Below are 16,591 nucleotides of genomic sequence, written 5' to 3'. Positions count from 1 at the left end.
ACTCACATGGGGCAGGTGATCACATGGTGGTCAGAAGACTCTCAGGGTCTCTCTCAAGAACTTTGGATTTGACTGTGCAATATGGGAGACACTAGCACAGGGCCCTCAGCATTGCTCTATGAGCAAAGCAGAATTGAGACAGCACAAAGTAAACATAGGATGGGCAAATTTGGAGTATCCACCCCAAATATTCATACAGACTATCTGTGCCCAACCTGTGGTAGAGCATTCCGAGCTCATATTGGTCTGATATAGTTGATCAGTTGGACGCACTGAAACTTCACTTTATCATGGTGATGTCATGATGTCAACGAAAGACAACAACCAGCCAACCAATACCAAGTTGCTTTCTGGTGGCAGGGAGGTGAGGCTAGATTCTCAAAGAAGATACCCGCAGAGCATAAACCATGGTTTAAAGACACCACCATGTATGTCCCTGTTTAACAGACTGGATCTATGCCAAATACCAATCTAGTTAACTTCAGAGAAGTACCAATGACTTACTGATGATGATTTTTTTTTTGCCCATACTCGCTGATGATCCTTGAAACAACAAAAAATAATGCCCCTCAGTCCTGTTTGTCTAGTGATGGTGGCAGAGAGGTGGGGAGAGGGGGCAGAGGAACTCAATCATATTAATCTTTTTTGCTTTAAGTGAAACTGGAAGCAGGGAAGAATTTGCAACTACATGGACCTATAGCTCACAAAGAAGAAGTGTTGGCAGAATGGACTTTTTCACATGCCCAGAGACAACAAGAATCAATATTTAATGGGATATTTGGTTATCATGTATTAAAGTATTAATGATTAATATTTACAAGAAGACCGTGAAAATAATTTAAAATTTACATAGAGAAATTCTGTTAAGAACTATTAAGCCACCCTCCAAAATAAATCAACATGTTTTAATTCTTTATGACTTCTATGAAGCAATGTGAAAAGGCACGGAGAAAAAATATATGGAAAGCATGGTTTAGATTACAGGAGTTGGGGAACCTGCAGTCCTTGAGGCCACATGGCCCTCTAGGTCTCCAAATGCAGCACATTGATTCAATCCAAACTTCACAGGATGAATCACCTTAATAAAAGGATTTGTTCTGTAAAACCTGGACTCAGTCAAAAGGCCACACCCAAGGACCTAGAAGGTCACATGTGGCCTTGAGGCTACAGGTTCCCCACTCCTGGCTTTAGAAAGGAATTAAGAAAGGCCATACTTGTAGATTACAAAGAAAATTCAGTTTTCTATATTGTCAATACCTTATTTGAGAAAAGAATTGATAGATTCTAAATATTGTGAGCATGAAATAAGTTTCATTATTGTTTATAAATAGTTCAGCGTTAAATTGTTATAACTATGTACTGTATGGTTTTTTTTGTCAATCTTGATTTTTTTTAAACTAATTCTGATTTTTACCTCTGATAAATTAATAGTCTGACTACACTCAGGGATATCTTCCACTTCAATGGCAAATCTTTTCCTGTCTTTTAAAATACAGTCTCTTTCATTCTTTAGTGTCATAGTCTCATTATGTGGAGTAAAATAGTTAATTAGGGAAGAATGAGAGGTTTGACTTACTCCAGTTAGGGCTCAGGTAAGGTTAAATAATAAATAGGAAGTAAACTTTTAATCAGCTTGGTTGTGAGATTTCCTCCACTTACCACTGTCAAGCATGTATCTCTCTGTTACTTATGCTTTGCCTGATGTTTATTATCAGATTTTGATGGAACAGTGTTATTTCGGATATTTCATCTGTGAAATCTTTAAAAATAAACCTTTGTTGCTGTCTTTTGTTTTCACATTACCTAAATTTCTCCCTGTGCCCCTTTCTCCTTCCAGAGAGCCATCACATATAAGAGAGCCATCACATATAACAGAGATTCTCAGATTTTCTTGGTTTATTGACCCATTAAGGCTGTCCTTGTTCTTTGTAATTTTGGAACATTCATTTTTGGTTGTTTTATGATTCTTTCCATTTATACAATTGTAGTCATTGTATATGTTGTTTTCCTGGTTCAGATTACTTCTCTTTATATCAATTCATGTGAATCTTTACAGTTTTTTCTATATTCATGGTATATATCATATCATTGGTATTCATTGTTTCTTACAGCACATTAATATTTCACTTACTCATATACACAATTTGTTTATCCATTCTGAATCAATGGGCATCCACTTTGTTTCCAGTTCTTTGTTATCACAAAAAGTTCTGCTACAAAATTCTTAAGTGTATATGAAGCATTCATGACCTTCTTGACTGAGGTATGCACCTAGCAGTGGAATCTCTGAGTCAATGGGCTATGGATGTTTAAACCACTTTACTTTCATAATTACAAACTGCTTTAGGAAACAGTTGTACCATTTCACATCCCCACCAACAATGTATTAGTGTACCTATCCTTCCATAATCCTTCCAACATTGACTTTTGCCATTTTTTGGTTGTTTTTGCAGATTTGTATGGTGTAAGGTGGTGAAAACTTCAGTGCTGTTTTAATATTTTTATTTTTTCAAGTGTTGATGAATACTTTGCAGTTCTTTTCGGAATTGTTTGTACATCTCATTTGACCATTTATCTATTGAGGAATGACTATTTGAGGTAGAGAGGGAGAGAGAGAGACACAGACACTATATTATGTAATGTGTATTTTTTATTTCTATATCTTCAATACCAAATCCTTATGAGAGAAATTTGATACAAAGATTTTTTTCTCCTGTTCTACCACTTCCCTTCGTATCCAAGATGCATCATCTGCCAGAACTTTTGTAGTTTCAAATAATCAGTTATCTATTTTTTTTCTTTAGTAATTGCCTCTATGTCTTGTTTGGCTAGGAATACCCATTGCTGTGAAGAGATATATGATGTTTGATGTTTCTCTTCCAATTTTTTTTTAATAGTTTAGTTTTAAGGTTGCATATCTATTTAGAATGAATTATGGAATATGGTGCAAGGGGTATGGGTCTACTGCCATAGTGCTTTCCAATTTTCCTAGCAGTTTTTAATCAAATAATGAGTTTTTCCCTATGTAATTTATGTTTTCCACTTTATCAAACATTGGATTATTGAGTTCTGTTGTTTCTGAATCTCCCTTGTTTAATCACTTCCTTTGATTTATCTCTTTGTTCTTTAACCAATACCAGAAGATTTTGATACCTAGTGCTTTATAATATAGTTTGAGTTCTGAAAGTGCTATTCCCATTTGTCCCTACTTCTTTTCATCATTTCCCGTGATAATTTAGATCTTTCATTTTTCCAAGTGAATTTTGTGATTCTTTTAGTATCTCCTTGGTAATTTGATCAGCATAGCATTAAAAATATAAATTAATTTAGGTAGTATTGTCATTTTTATTATATTGGCATGACTTAGCCACAAACTCTGAATATTACTCGAGCTACTTAAGTTTTTATTAATTTCTTCGAGGAGCATTTTGTAATTGAACATATACAAATCTATTGTATGGTTTGGGAGGTTGATCCCTAGATATTTTATGCATTTTGTAGTCATTTGGTTCCCTTTCTGTTATAGCTTTTTGTGGTTTTTTTTATTATTGTATAGAAATGCTTTTAATTTTTGAGAGTATATGTCATTTTATCTTTAAATTTTTATAGTATTTGAAACCAGAAGAAGCTTTATAAGATATATGAGATATTTTTCAGGCATGTAGAGTCATTAGGAAAAATAACCTCCATATAGATAAGGGCATCCCAGATATTTTACTTATTTCATTCTCTTCCTGTTTTGACCTTTGTATTGCTCTCTGTGCTAGTTAGTTTTGAAGGCTGCAGATAATTTTTATATTTCAATTATACTTCACCTAAGTTTATCAAGATATAGGAAGTTGTTTTGTGTTGTTAGTAATGATAATTATAAGCCTATGATAGAGTTTAGAGGGGTTTGAGGCAGTCAGAGAAAGCTAGTAATATTTAATCTTAGAAATCAGTACAAATTTGTGTTTTATTATTTAAAACATTTTTAAACCAATATTTTTTTTAGGTAACAAATATACCTTGGAAACAAGACCAACCCAAGAAGGTATTGATGTAAGGCAAGAATTACTGAAATTCCATTCTACTTATTACTCATCCAACTTAATGGCTATTTGTGTGCTGGGACGAGGTAAGCATTCCAGAAGCTTAGTGAAGAACAAGATAATATAAGTAACATCATAGATTTTTAAAATATATCTCAAGGTGACCTGTTTCTTTTAAGAAGTAAATATTGGTTAGAACAAGTGGAGAGTATTCAAAATGAAATATGGTAGCATTTGAAACCCATTTTATTTGTAGTTATTTATTTCCAAGCTGAATTTGAAAGAAGTTACATATGCCTAAAGCTAACACAGCTGTTTTAGTTTCCCCACAATGAAAATAATACTTTTGGCTAGCCAGGCTGTGATTTTTATATTTTTGGTATAGACCTCAGTGAACCTGACAGCTGACCCTGGCTTATGTATACCACTCAAAGGATTTAAGGAGAAAGATTCCATTAGAACACATTTTTTGTTCATTCCTCAATTGGGACTGTTAACAATAACATATTTTGAAAGGAAGAGGAAAGCAGTTCTCCCCTGCCTTCCATGGTGTGCACGGAGATATCCATTGCACCACAATCACGTGGAGTTTTTTTTAATATCTTTCCTCTCTGGTACCCAAAATGTTTTTGTTAGAAGCAGCATGGAGTAAGTTCCGTACTTAATGTCTTGGTTCTGCCACTTCCTGCTTGTGTTACCTTGGGCAAGTATCTGAATAATTCTCAGCCTCAGTTTCCTCCTGTACAAAATGGAGGATCATTTTTTTTAGTACCTGCCTTTTAGGATTATAATGAGGACCAAATGAAATGATGCGTCTAAAACGCTTTATAATTATAAAATGTTTTGTAAACAATAAGATGTTATTTACTTAATATTGTTGCTTTCAGGGGAAAGGAGGAAGGAAATTTGTCCAATAAACTCTGTTATAAAAGACTTAACTATCATGACTATCTAACCATGCTTTGAATTAGGAGTAAGCCCTATATAACTTGCTACTTTATTTGAATCTCCACAGCACTGAGTCCTACAGGATCAGTTCCCTTAGTACTCATTATTGAGACTTACTTGTCTTTTCATTTGTTCTCTGATGACATCTTTTATGCTGCTTCTGCACAGTTCTTCATTGGTTATATGGTGTAGCGTACTCTTTCTTATCTTCACCTTTCAGTTTCTTTGTGAGTAATATTCAACCTCAACTCTTTTAGAGACTGTGGTATACCATGTCTTACATGGAAACATCCCATATAGCATCACCGAAAGAAAACTGTTATGATGGGCCTTTATTTCAAAGATAAACCTGTGTTCATTAAAAACACTTTTTTTACTTTATAAAAAGATTTTTTTAAAAAGCAATAGAGGTAATGGGTGTCATGTTGTAGAAAGAACACTGGTATTAAAACCAGAAGGCCATGGCTTCAACTCTAGCCTATCCATTAGTTAGCCTAATTTTCTTATTTTTAAAATGAAACATTTCCATTGGAAGATCTCCAAGATCCCTCTGTCATCTGTAAAAATCTGTGTTTTTATAAATCATCTTTCTAGATGTAACTCTAAGTCAAATATACATTTTGTTTTTATGTGTTCAAATATATTTTATTATGTGTTAAAAACTCTGCTAACCATCTCTAGGAATGTCATGGAAATGTAAAGCATTCATCTGGTACCAGGGGAAATTTTTTATCTGAACCAAATCCACACTGATGGTAGTGCATGGCAGATGTTGATATGGCTCATTAGTAATCTCATTGTTGGGAGTATATTTTCTTAAAATTACAATCAAAGTAATTGTGACCTTGTTTATGAGATTTTTTTTAATGTGAAATTTTTTTTATGGCATCATAAGACTCTGTCACGTAACTGTGAATTAGTTTTTGGGTAAGATATGTTTTTTCATATGAGGAACATGAAGTAGATATTTTTCATTTTTGTTATTTTAGAAAATCTCAGCACTGTTTCCCGCCACTTTCCTGTGTTTTCTTTTTATGATCCCTTCTCCTCCCCTCATTGTAGGCATGGCATCAAACCCTAACTCTGTCCAGACTCACTTTATCCCTTGTCTTCAAGTTTAACTGGAATGTTGGCCATGGCCACATGACTACTACTTGACTACCTCTTTTGGGATCCTGGGGATCACACTAATATGTGTGGTCTAATCATCACTGGAGCTGCTGAACCCTTACCAGGCTGGTTCCCATTCATGCAGCACTTGACTTTGGAGTATGAAGACCATGACGTCTTCTCTTCCGTGGGTTAATGATCTTCACTTAACCATTCCTCTTATAGCATAGTCTTGACACATTCAGGTTTGTCATTGTCCTTCTCTATTTGTATCGCCTGGAGCTGAATGGAACGTTCTAAATGTGATTTGATCCCATAAGAAGAACTATTCTATTATCTCCTTAAAACACTGTGCTTAGATTAGTGTAGCCTCATGGAGAGGAGCCAGTGATGTAGTGAGTAGAGGCATAGCCTTAGGAGTCAGGAAGGCCTGGATGGATTCAAATTCTGTCTTTGACATAGACTTAGTTGTGTGACTGAGGACTTAGCCTCCAAGTGCCCTAGGCAACCTTCTAAAAATTACAGACTGAAGTACCAGTCCAGATGATTGCAAGCAGTTCTCTCTCCCAACCTCTGGACTCTTATGTCCAAAACTGGACTCATTATCTTTTTCTCCATCCTTCTGAACTTCTTGGTTTTGCTCAGGACACTACTGTCCCCTCACTCACCTAGGCTCATGGCCCAGACACCATGCTCAATTCCTTACTCTCTTTCATCCCCCATATCAAATTATTTGCCAGGTCCTTCATAACATCTCTTATGTATGCCCCCTTCTCTCACTGCAGGCCCTTATCACCTCATGTCTGGACTATTGCATTGGCCTGCTTGATTGATTTCCCTGAGTCAGCTCTCCCTACTCCAGTCTATCCCCCACTCAGCTGTCAAATTAATATTCAAAAAGCATCGATATGACCATCTTACCCCACTGTTCAGTAAACTCTGGTGGCTCCTTACCACTTCTAGGATGAAATGTAAAGTCCTCATTTAGCAGTCAAAGCCCCCCATAACTTGCCACCTTCCTATCTTTCCAGTCTTCTTATACCTTCCTCTCCTAACCCTTCCCTCCGCACTGTGATCCAGTGTCACTGCCCTCCTGACTTTTCCTTAAATGACATGCTGCTTCTCCAGACTTTGGAGATTTTCACTGTCTGTTTCTCATGCCTAGTCTCCCTCCTCATCTTCACCACTGGTCTTCCCTGGTTTCATTCAGATCTTATCTAAAATCCCATCTTTTATGAGAAGCCTTTCCTGATTTCCTTTGATGCTAGTTCCTTTTCCCTATTGATTATCTCTCATTTGTCCTGTTTATATCTTGTTTATACATATTTATTTTATGTTGTCTTCCTCTTTAGACTGTAAGCTTCTCAGAGCACTGATTTTTGCTTTTGTTTGTATCTCCAAAATTAGTACAAATGCCTGGTCATAGGTGGCACTTAAAGGCTTATTAATTAAGCTTGTTTTAAGAACTTTTTCATGTTTCTGGTTCATGTATAAAACTCTTGTTAAATAAACTCAGTTTAAATAAACCTTTGGGTTTAATGGCTAGCTCCCTTTGTCATATTTTGTACAATAATTTTTAAAAAATAAAATCTAAACACAGGACCGTAGATCTATCCCTGTTAAATTTCTTCTTAATTTTGGTTCATTGTTTAGGCCTTTTGAAATAATTTTGGGTTCTGTACCTATAATCCCTTGTTTTTAACTATGAGGGCAAGAAGTTATGACCTTATACTATAGACTTGCCTGCTTACCAGAGCTGTTTGTTGGAATGTTTCAGATCTTATACCAGTCTTTAAAGCCACCAGGGTTCTCCATGCTGGGCTGTCACAGAGCTTATAAATTGCCATATGGCCCATGTTTCTCCACCTTTTCTGAAAAGTTTGTCAGAAATGGTTTTTAGATCCCATCTGCAAATTTAAGTGTATTTTTATCTTGTGTCTTGCTGACAAAATGAAATAAGGCTAGTAGATTTTGCTGACCTTTATCAAGGACTAAAATTTTTATGGTAATTGGTGTCAAAGTTATTAATTTTTTAAATTCCTTTTTTCAACCCTTGACATTACTTTGCTTTTAAAAGTCTATTTTATCCCTTTCTGGCTTGGTAGTAATGTGTCTTCTATGCTTTGTGATTTGTAGAAGTAATTTTGAGAGGCCACATCTACAGTGTTTTCCTCCAGTGTCCATAAACGTAGAGTACGTGCCTCTGGAAAATCAAATCTCCTAAGACAGTTAAATGTTCTTATATTGGTTCCTAACCAGTTTTGGGTTTCAGTTCCCTCTTAACTGTTTTTGTATTACTCATTTCATTTTGTAAACTGTTCTTGGTAAAGGAGGCAGAAAGCAATGGTAAGACTTGAGTTTTTTATTTTCCCTGTGTCATCTTCTCCAAGTGGTCAGCCTGTCTTTTTCTTATTCTTATTCTAAACAACTTTTTTTAAAAAAGGTTTTTTGCTGGCTCTGCGATTTTTGAGATTTGGTTCATTTTGGGCTTTAGCATATCTAATAATTCTTTAGAACCATAATTATTAATTTTGGTGCTGGGTTGAGTGCATGAAGAACACCCTCTTTGTAATTTATCATGTGAAAATAACACAAGGAGTTAAAAATCTGTTGAATGGCAAATAGATACATTGGAATACTAGCCTGCAAAAGAAACCTTGGATAACAGCAACTGTGAGAAAGCCTGTGTCCTTGTGTCATTGACTCTGGGAGGAAGAGTGCTGTTTAGTAACTTTCTACTGTCACTGATTGTTTTTTGCTAATAAGGTACTAAGCTCACGTTGAAGGATTGTGGGTGCTATCAAAATATAGGTGTAACCAATGTACTAATTAGACAAGCTCTTCAAGTTTTCATTTCACATGTCTGTGCCCTCTAATTGTGGATGATCTGGGGAAAAGACCTTAGGCATTCTGCAGTAGATATCAAACTTACTTGTTCAAAGCTGTGCTCTTATACTGCTCTTACATTATATATTCCTGTCACCTTATCTAAATGTTTTATTATGCTAAAAAAATTTTTTAGAGCCTGTTGTTGGGAGGACTTAACTCTTTGTTTCTGTACAGTCATATGTGCTTTTGCTTTATAGTTTCTTGTTAGGGCTGAAATTTATGTTATGATTTTATTGGCTAAAATACCAGGTGTTCCTGATAATCACTAATTTAAGTCATGATTCAAATGACTTGTTTTCTGCAGAGTCACTAAATGAACTGACTGAACTAGTTGTGAAGTTATTTTCAGAAGTAGAGAACAAAAATGTCCCATTGCCAGAATTTCCAGAACACCCTTTCCAAGAAGAGCATCTTAGGGTGAGTAAATATATTTTTCTCTTAGACATGAGATTATAGCAACTTGACTAGAGAAGAGTAGAAGGATACCTTTTTTTGTACAATTATTTATAAGGCAGAATTTGTGTATAGTTGATACTATGCTACAGTAAAAGTAATTGCAGTGAGTGCAGCATGAAGAGAGTTCAGTAAATTGTAGTATTTTCCAGTGCCAAAAGTTTTAACTTTCTAATAATAACTTAACTTTTTAAATTTTTTAATGTGATAAAATACTTTTACTTATATAATCTTATTTGATATGCGCAACAGCCCTGATGAAGTAGACGCTAAAAACATTATCCCCATTTTACAAATGAGTGAACTAAGATCCAGAAAAGTTAAGTGACTCACATAAAGTGATACATATCTTGTATAAGGTGTGGACCTGGAATTAGAAGTCTCCAGACCTCTTTGTCCAGTGTTCCTTTTGATTAATGAAGCAAGTTGAATTGTAAAGAAATTCCACAAACATGATATCTCATTAATTTTATTCAATTTATAGTTGATATATGAATTTGAAATTTATATTTATTAGTTTTCCCAAAAGTTTTAGAACCTTATAATTAGTCTTATAGTTGATGAATGTTAGATTCAGTGAGTTTTAGCTAACCTAATGTCTGTTTATTTTCAGCAACTTTACAAGGTTGTACCTATTAAGGACATTAGAAATCTGTATGTTACATTTCCAATACCTGATCTTCAAAAATATTATAAATCAAACCCTGGTCATTATCTTGGTCATCTTATTGGACATGAAGGACCTGGAAGTCTCTTATCAGAACTCAAATCAAAGGGTGAGTCTCTTGGGATTTTTGAATATTAATTTCCCAATATATAGAACATCCCAATTATTAATTTTGCCAATCATTTCTTTCCCAAGATTGCTGTGGAGATTGCTTTGGTACTTGACTAAATTTGAGATGTGATCTTTGAGGTTCTTTGAGTGTATTTTTCTAAAAAATAAATGTTTGTTGATGCTTTTTTAAGAATCATCTAAATTTCCTCCAATATTCCTTCTCCATTTCCTCTCGAGTCAGTCCATATTGTTAACAGATGATATTTTTAAAGAAAAAAGAAAAAATCGGCAAAACTAATCACAGAAGCTTGAAAACGTTGTGTGTACCACACTCATCCTCCCACTTCTTCAAAGGAGTGAGGTATCTTTTCTTTCAAGCCATGCTTATTCTTTATAATTTTGCAGCACCCATTTTTTGATTGTGTTGTGATTGTTTCCATTATTTTCCTGAGTTTTCATACTTTACTCTGCATCAGCTCATATAGATCTTTCCATATTTCTCTGTATGCATCATGTTTGTCATTTCTTGCAGCCCAGTATGTTCCTGTACGTTCATGTACCACAATTTGTTTATCATTCCACAACAGATGGTCATCCACCTTGCCTCAGATTCTTTGCCATCACAAAAAATGTTGCTACATATATGCTGATGTATATGGTCACTTTCTTGTTAATAGCTCCCTTGGGTTAAAAGCCTGTTTGTGAAATCTGTCAAATATCATAGACATCTTAGTTACTTTATTTGCATACAGTAATTTCAAATTACTTTTCAAAATGATTGTACTAATTAGCAGCTCCACCAGTATTTTGCCAATATACCTTTCTATCTACAGTACTCTTAGAGGAGAGTATTTCTGAATAGTTGCTTTCTTTTTATTATCTTGATTGAACTTAGTAGCTAAGCCTAGGGATTCATGTTTTAATATTTTCTCATGCCTTGAAATGAAAAGAAGATGGAAAGTAAAAGGTAAAACTCATACAACATGCTGTTGCTTCAGTGAAGTCAGTAAGATGCAAGGTCATTTTTTATATGTATGGAGTGAGAGATGAATAGAATTATCCAAAAATAGCTTGGCCTGAGTTGTAACACTGAGCATAAATTTGTCCAGTTTCTGTGTGTGTATTCCTTGGATTTGATTGAATTGATTCTAGACAGTATTCTTTTATGTTGCTTTATTTAGTACCATTTTATAGTACTAGCATAGGAACAGAGAAAGCAGAAGGCGTGAATAAAATAGATTTGAAAAATTTAATCCTATTTTGTTCTCTTGCCACCTTGAAAGCTGACTAAGTAAGTTTTGATTGTGAGAAAGGTGAAAGGAGAAGGGATGTTTTGAGTATAGGGTATTAATCCCATGGACAAATTTACACAGAGAGAAAGAGTGTGTGTGCATGTATGTATATGTGTATGATGTATAGTAATATCAGCAATAATGGAATTTATCTACATTGAAAGCAGGAAAAAAGATCACGTTGGTTTCCTTTGTGCATTGCAGGTTGGGTAAACACTCTTGTAGGAGGTCAAAAGGAAGGTGCCAGAGGTTTTATGTTTTTCATCATTAACGTGGACTTGACTGAAGAAGGACTTTGTAAGTATTATACAGTTTGCCTTGTGATGAAAATTTATGTTACATGGTTTATCTCTTTTACATTCTTAATTTCATGAAAATAATTTATATTGCAAATCTATAAGCTCTCAAATTTCTGTATTTTACCAGTTTAATTTTCTAATTTTCCCATGTAACTTGGCCCTCGTGTCATAGGTGTTTTTTTTAAACTTGTAGATGAAAACTATGACAATCCTTGGAAAATGTTAACCAACCTATCTTTCCAGTCTGATGTGGGGCTGGTTTGTAGCCCATGTTCTTAACTCCTTTCCCTTTTGCTTCATCTCCTTTTGCTGGTATTCCTGGGGCTGCTGCTCCTGTAGCATCTCCTTTGAAACTTTATTGATTCCACGGGCCCAGAATACCACTTCACAGGAGTACTTGGGCCATGCCACCAATCTCTGGGAGGTGAGGACTTCATTTCTAAGAGGGACCATATTCTACTTGCCTTACTTTACCTTAGGAGTGGGCTCACGGATTTGAAGGATACAAGGACTGAACGATTTTTAAGTGTGCCCCTTTTTTCCAGTACATGTTGAAGATATAATTTTGCACATGTTTCAATACATTCAGAAGTTACGTACAGAAGGACCTCAAGAATGGGTTTTCCAAGAGTGCAAGGTACATTTGTTTTCACCAAATTTTTTTTTAAGGAGCTTTATCTATATTTTACAACCAATACATGTGAATTAATTTAGATTGAAACTCATCAGTAACCCAACTGAAATTTAAAATTGTCTTTTTTTCTTCTTTTTTTCAATTTTGAATAGTGGCAGATGAGCTATAGTGTTCTCTAAGCCTTGTTGTTAGTTGTGTGAGGCCCTGTTAGCTTATAAACCTCCTAAAGGGAAAGGAGGAACCAAAATCCCTCAGAAGAAACCTAGTTTTTACTGAGCTGGTACCTCTCAATCCCTGTGCTGCTGTGTCTGGCCTATAAGTTCCAGTACATTGGCAAATACAATAATTCTCTTAGACTGCTTCATAAGTATTTAGTCAATTACTAAATTAATTTAGTAAATTTTCAGGACCTGATATTAAAAAACAATAAAAGTGCTTCAGATAACCAAAAGAGGTAGTGCTCCTTTTTATCTCAAAATTTTATTATTGAATGTGACCTGCCCATAAGAATAATTTTAAGATGCTTGGAAATAGTCTGGCTGTTGTATTATTTACTATATGAAACAAATGATGTTTATACTTAAAAAAATGTGACTTCATTCTGAAATGTCCCTTTTAAGATACTTTGATTTAAATTAATAAAATCTGTAAAATCCATTTATTTTTAATGTGAGAGAGATCTTCTTTAGCTATGCAGAATCTTGAGCACTGGAGTCAGCTTAGATATTAGCTTATTTATTTTAACAATTGTATTAGAAGGGTTTTTGTCTTGGCCCACCGAGATCAGATTCTATGCACCTGGTACATTCTGCATGACATTCTATTTTTTCACCACTTTTTGTGTAATAGAGATAAATTTTCATTCAGTTTTTGTGTAGTCTTGCGTTTTGTTAAATGTTCTGTGAGGTGAGCAGAGTTCTTTCAGAAATTTAAAAGGTTATTTTTTCATCTGATTTTATGTCTCTTGATTGTTTCCTCAAACAAATACATATAAAATTACCTTAGACAAAAAAGGATGCTACTCAGAAAATTTGCAAAATTTAAAATGGAATAAAAGGTACATGAGAACCAAACTGTAATAGATTACTTTACCAGAGTTGTTTTGCTGTGTCTAATTGGATTTATTTTCTGTTTCAGGATTTGAATGCTGTTGCTTTTAGGTTTAAAGATAAAGAAAGGCCTAGAGGTTATACATCTAAAATTGCAGGAATATTGCATGTAAGTTTTTTTAAAATTGTGTGTAAGGTATTTTGGAGCTACATAGTATTAGTATATTAATTTTGATGATTTCATTTATTTCTGATATTGTATTTGAAGGGATTTATGGAAAAGATTTTCTAAGATTGTAGTATAAAACTTTTGAGTGATTGTTCAGTATAAAACTTTGGTGTTCAGTAAATTTTTAGCTTTCTAGATTTTGATTCTATGTATTCTCAGAAAAAAAGTTATTTGCTTGCTGACTTTTTTTAACTGTGGATACAAATTTCATTTTTTCCGTATAAAAATTTTATATATAAATTCAAAACAAATATCAGAGGTGGTATGGTCTAATGGATGAGAAAACTGGCCTTGGAGCCAGGAAGGCTTAGGTTCATTTTGCTTCTCAATGCATAACGGCTGCATGAAATCGACCAAGTCAATTAATCTGTCCATATTATGAGCATCTGAGACTATAAAATTTTAAAAGGCTCACCTATGTTGTGGAAGGAATTTCTGTATCTGAAAGTTCCACATGCCAATGAAATCATAGATTCAGTACCAATTCCTATTCCAAAAACAAATAATCTGGAACAATTGGGACTAAAACCCTTGCTTTTTAAAAAAATCCTTAAAGGTGTGTGTGTCTTGATTCCTTTGTTGCCAGCATTTTGTGACCAGAGGTGAGATGGTATTATGTTACCCTATTACCAAAGGAGGCCTTGGTCATCATCCTGGGAGCTATGTATTTTTGTACTCTAGAGCTACCAATTAAATATTCAACTGCTTATCCCAGACAAGTCCCTGGTCTCAGAAAGACACATGTCCTAGTCCACCAAAAAGAATAGGAACTTTTTCAGAGTGGTTACAATCTATAAGACCTCTAGTCTTCCAAGATTATGTAGCAAAGCCTTTACCAGGCCTCTCTGAGGGGAGAGTAAAGCATGGTGATTTATTTGAAAGAAACTTTTAGGGTTTTGAAGCCAGCTAGATTGGGGTGGGACAGATGTTTGGGTAATTATTTTTGTTACTGTTGATCTTGAAAAATGGTTGAGATCAAGTACTCCCTTAAGGGTATGAATCTATGGTTCATCTAATCCAATCTCATTTTACGGATGAGGGAAATGAGGCCCAGCAATAATATAGAACTTGCCCAATTTTCAGAGCTGGATTTTGAACTTTAGTTCCAGTGTCTCCAAATTTAGTTCCAAATGTTGAAATACAGTTTGTGATCATGACCTTGTATACTTGTATAGATTTCATCTAGGTGCTTGTTTAGTTCAGTCCTTGGCCATTCTTACCTCTACCCTGCTTTAAGGAGGTGATTCACAGTAGTACAAAGTACTAGGCTTACTAACAGCAGTCTTTTCCTAGTAGAGGGGAGTATGTCTCTAATTGAGCTAGTCATTTAAAAAATGCCCTGTAGGTGCCAGCATTTTACCATCAAACCCTTCTTTCTTGAGCAGGCTGTGTCTAATCTGTCTCATATTTGTGTTCAAACAAATGAAATATTGCCTTAAAACTAACTAATTTGTGGGATTAACTCACAAAAACTAAAATACAAAACTACCCCCAAACTATGGGAAGGAGAAAACTAGTAGTATTTGAGAAACTTTTCTGTGGTAGGATAAAAAGTTAATGGAGAAAGTCAAACCAATTCAACATGCATTTATTATAATTTTCTTATGTGTCAGTACTGTGCTAAGCAAACACAGTTTCTGCCCTCAAGGAGCTCCCAGTCTGATAGGGGAAAGACAATATGCAAACAACCATGTACAAACAAGCTACCTGCAGGATAAATTTTAGATAATATCAGGGGGAAGGCAGTAAGATTAAGGGTGCCTCAGAAAGATTTCTTGCTGAAGCTGAGTTTTTAGCTGAGACTTCAGGGAAGCCAGGAGGTAAAGAGAAGGAGAAGGAGCATTCTAGGTATGGGGGAGAATCAGAAAGACAAAGACATCAGGACGTGAGCAAAATTGAGGAGGCTGGAGTCACTGGGTCATAGAATACATGGGGGGGACACCAAGAGTAGAGTAATGAGGTATAAGGAGCCAGAGAAGGTAAGAAAGGGGCCAGGGTGTGAAAGACTTTGAAACAGCATTTTGTATTTGGCCTTGGAGGTAACAGGGCACCACTGGAGTCTGATTAGGGGAGTGACATGGTCAGAGCTGTGCTTTAGAAGATCAGTTTGACAGCTGAGCATAGGATGAACTAGATGGGGAAAGACTTGAAGCAGAAAGACCAACCAGAAGACTTTGGAAGTATAGCCCAGGGGTGAGGTGATTAGTTAGGCTTGCCACCAGAGTGGTGGCAGTGTCAGAGCAGAGAAGGGAGCCTATCTAAGAGATATTGCAGCAGTACTTGGCAATAGATTAAATATATAGCAGGGTGGGGGGTGAGAGAGAGCAAGGAGTTGAGGATGACACCTGGGTTTCCAGTCAAGGTGATAAAGATGATGGAGATGCCTTCAGTAATAATGATAGGAAGTGAGGAAGAGGGAAGTGTTTATAAGGGGAAAGATCATGAATGTAGTGAAATAAAAATGTACTGTATGTGTTTTTTTAATATTTGGCTATTTAGTATCTTAAGATTGTGTTTTCTTTTTAAAAGTATTATCCCCTAGAAGAAGTGCTTGCAGCAGAATATTTGTTAGAAGAATTTCGCCCCGATTTAATAGAGATGGTTCTTGATAAACTGAGGCCAGAAAATGTTCGGTAAGTCATTTTGAGGATGACATTGTTATAAATTATGTTTTAGAAGACCAATGAAAATCAAAATAATTTTATAAGAGGAAACTAGTTTGTTCATCATTAGTGACTTATTTAATTCCGTTTGTATCAAATGTTCAGTAAATACTTTGTTAATAAAGTTTGGGAATAAATTGGCAAAAAAATTGATACAGTATTCTATTAACACGTTGATTGAGCTGTCATCATCACTTTATCCCTATTGGTATTTTA

At 35.0% G+C, this 16,591-nt stretch overlaps 1 protein-coding gene across 3 annotated transcripts in view; it reads left to right on the top strand.

Annotated features, from left to right (window-relative positions):
- Positions 1-16,591, top strand: part of IDE (insulin degrading enzyme) — a 104,710-nt gene that overhangs the window by 44,446 nt on the left and 43,673 nt on the right. For all 3 annotated transcript variants that reach the window (XM_072625255.1, XM_072625246.1, XM_072625235.1), the window contains exons 5-11: positions 3,995-4,117; positions 9,283-9,395; positions 10,045-10,207; positions 11,706-11,798; positions 12,346-12,437; positions 13,572-13,652; positions 16,242-16,345. In XM_072625255.1, coding sequence (XP_072481356.1) covers positions 3,995-4,117; positions 9,283-9,395; positions 10,045-10,207; positions 11,706-11,798; positions 12,346-12,437; positions 13,572-13,652; positions 16,242-16,345 — 769 coding nt within the window. The remainder of the gene's footprint in view (positions 1-3,994; positions 4,118-9,282; positions 9,396-10,044; positions 10,208-11,705; positions 11,799-12,345; positions 12,438-13,571; positions 13,653-16,241; positions 16,346-16,591) is intronic.

Source organism: Notamacropus eugenii, chromosome 1, assembly GCF_028372415.1.
Source record: "Notamacropus eugenii isolate mMacEug1 chromosome 1, mMacEug1.pri_v2, whole genome shotgun sequence".
Lineage (NCBI taxonomy): Eukaryota > Metazoa > Chordata > Mammalia > Diprotodontia > Macropodidae > Notamacropus > Notamacropus eugenii.
The sequence above is the reverse complement of the archived record's forward strand: the minus strand, read 5'-3'. Positions and strand labels throughout refer to the sequence as shown.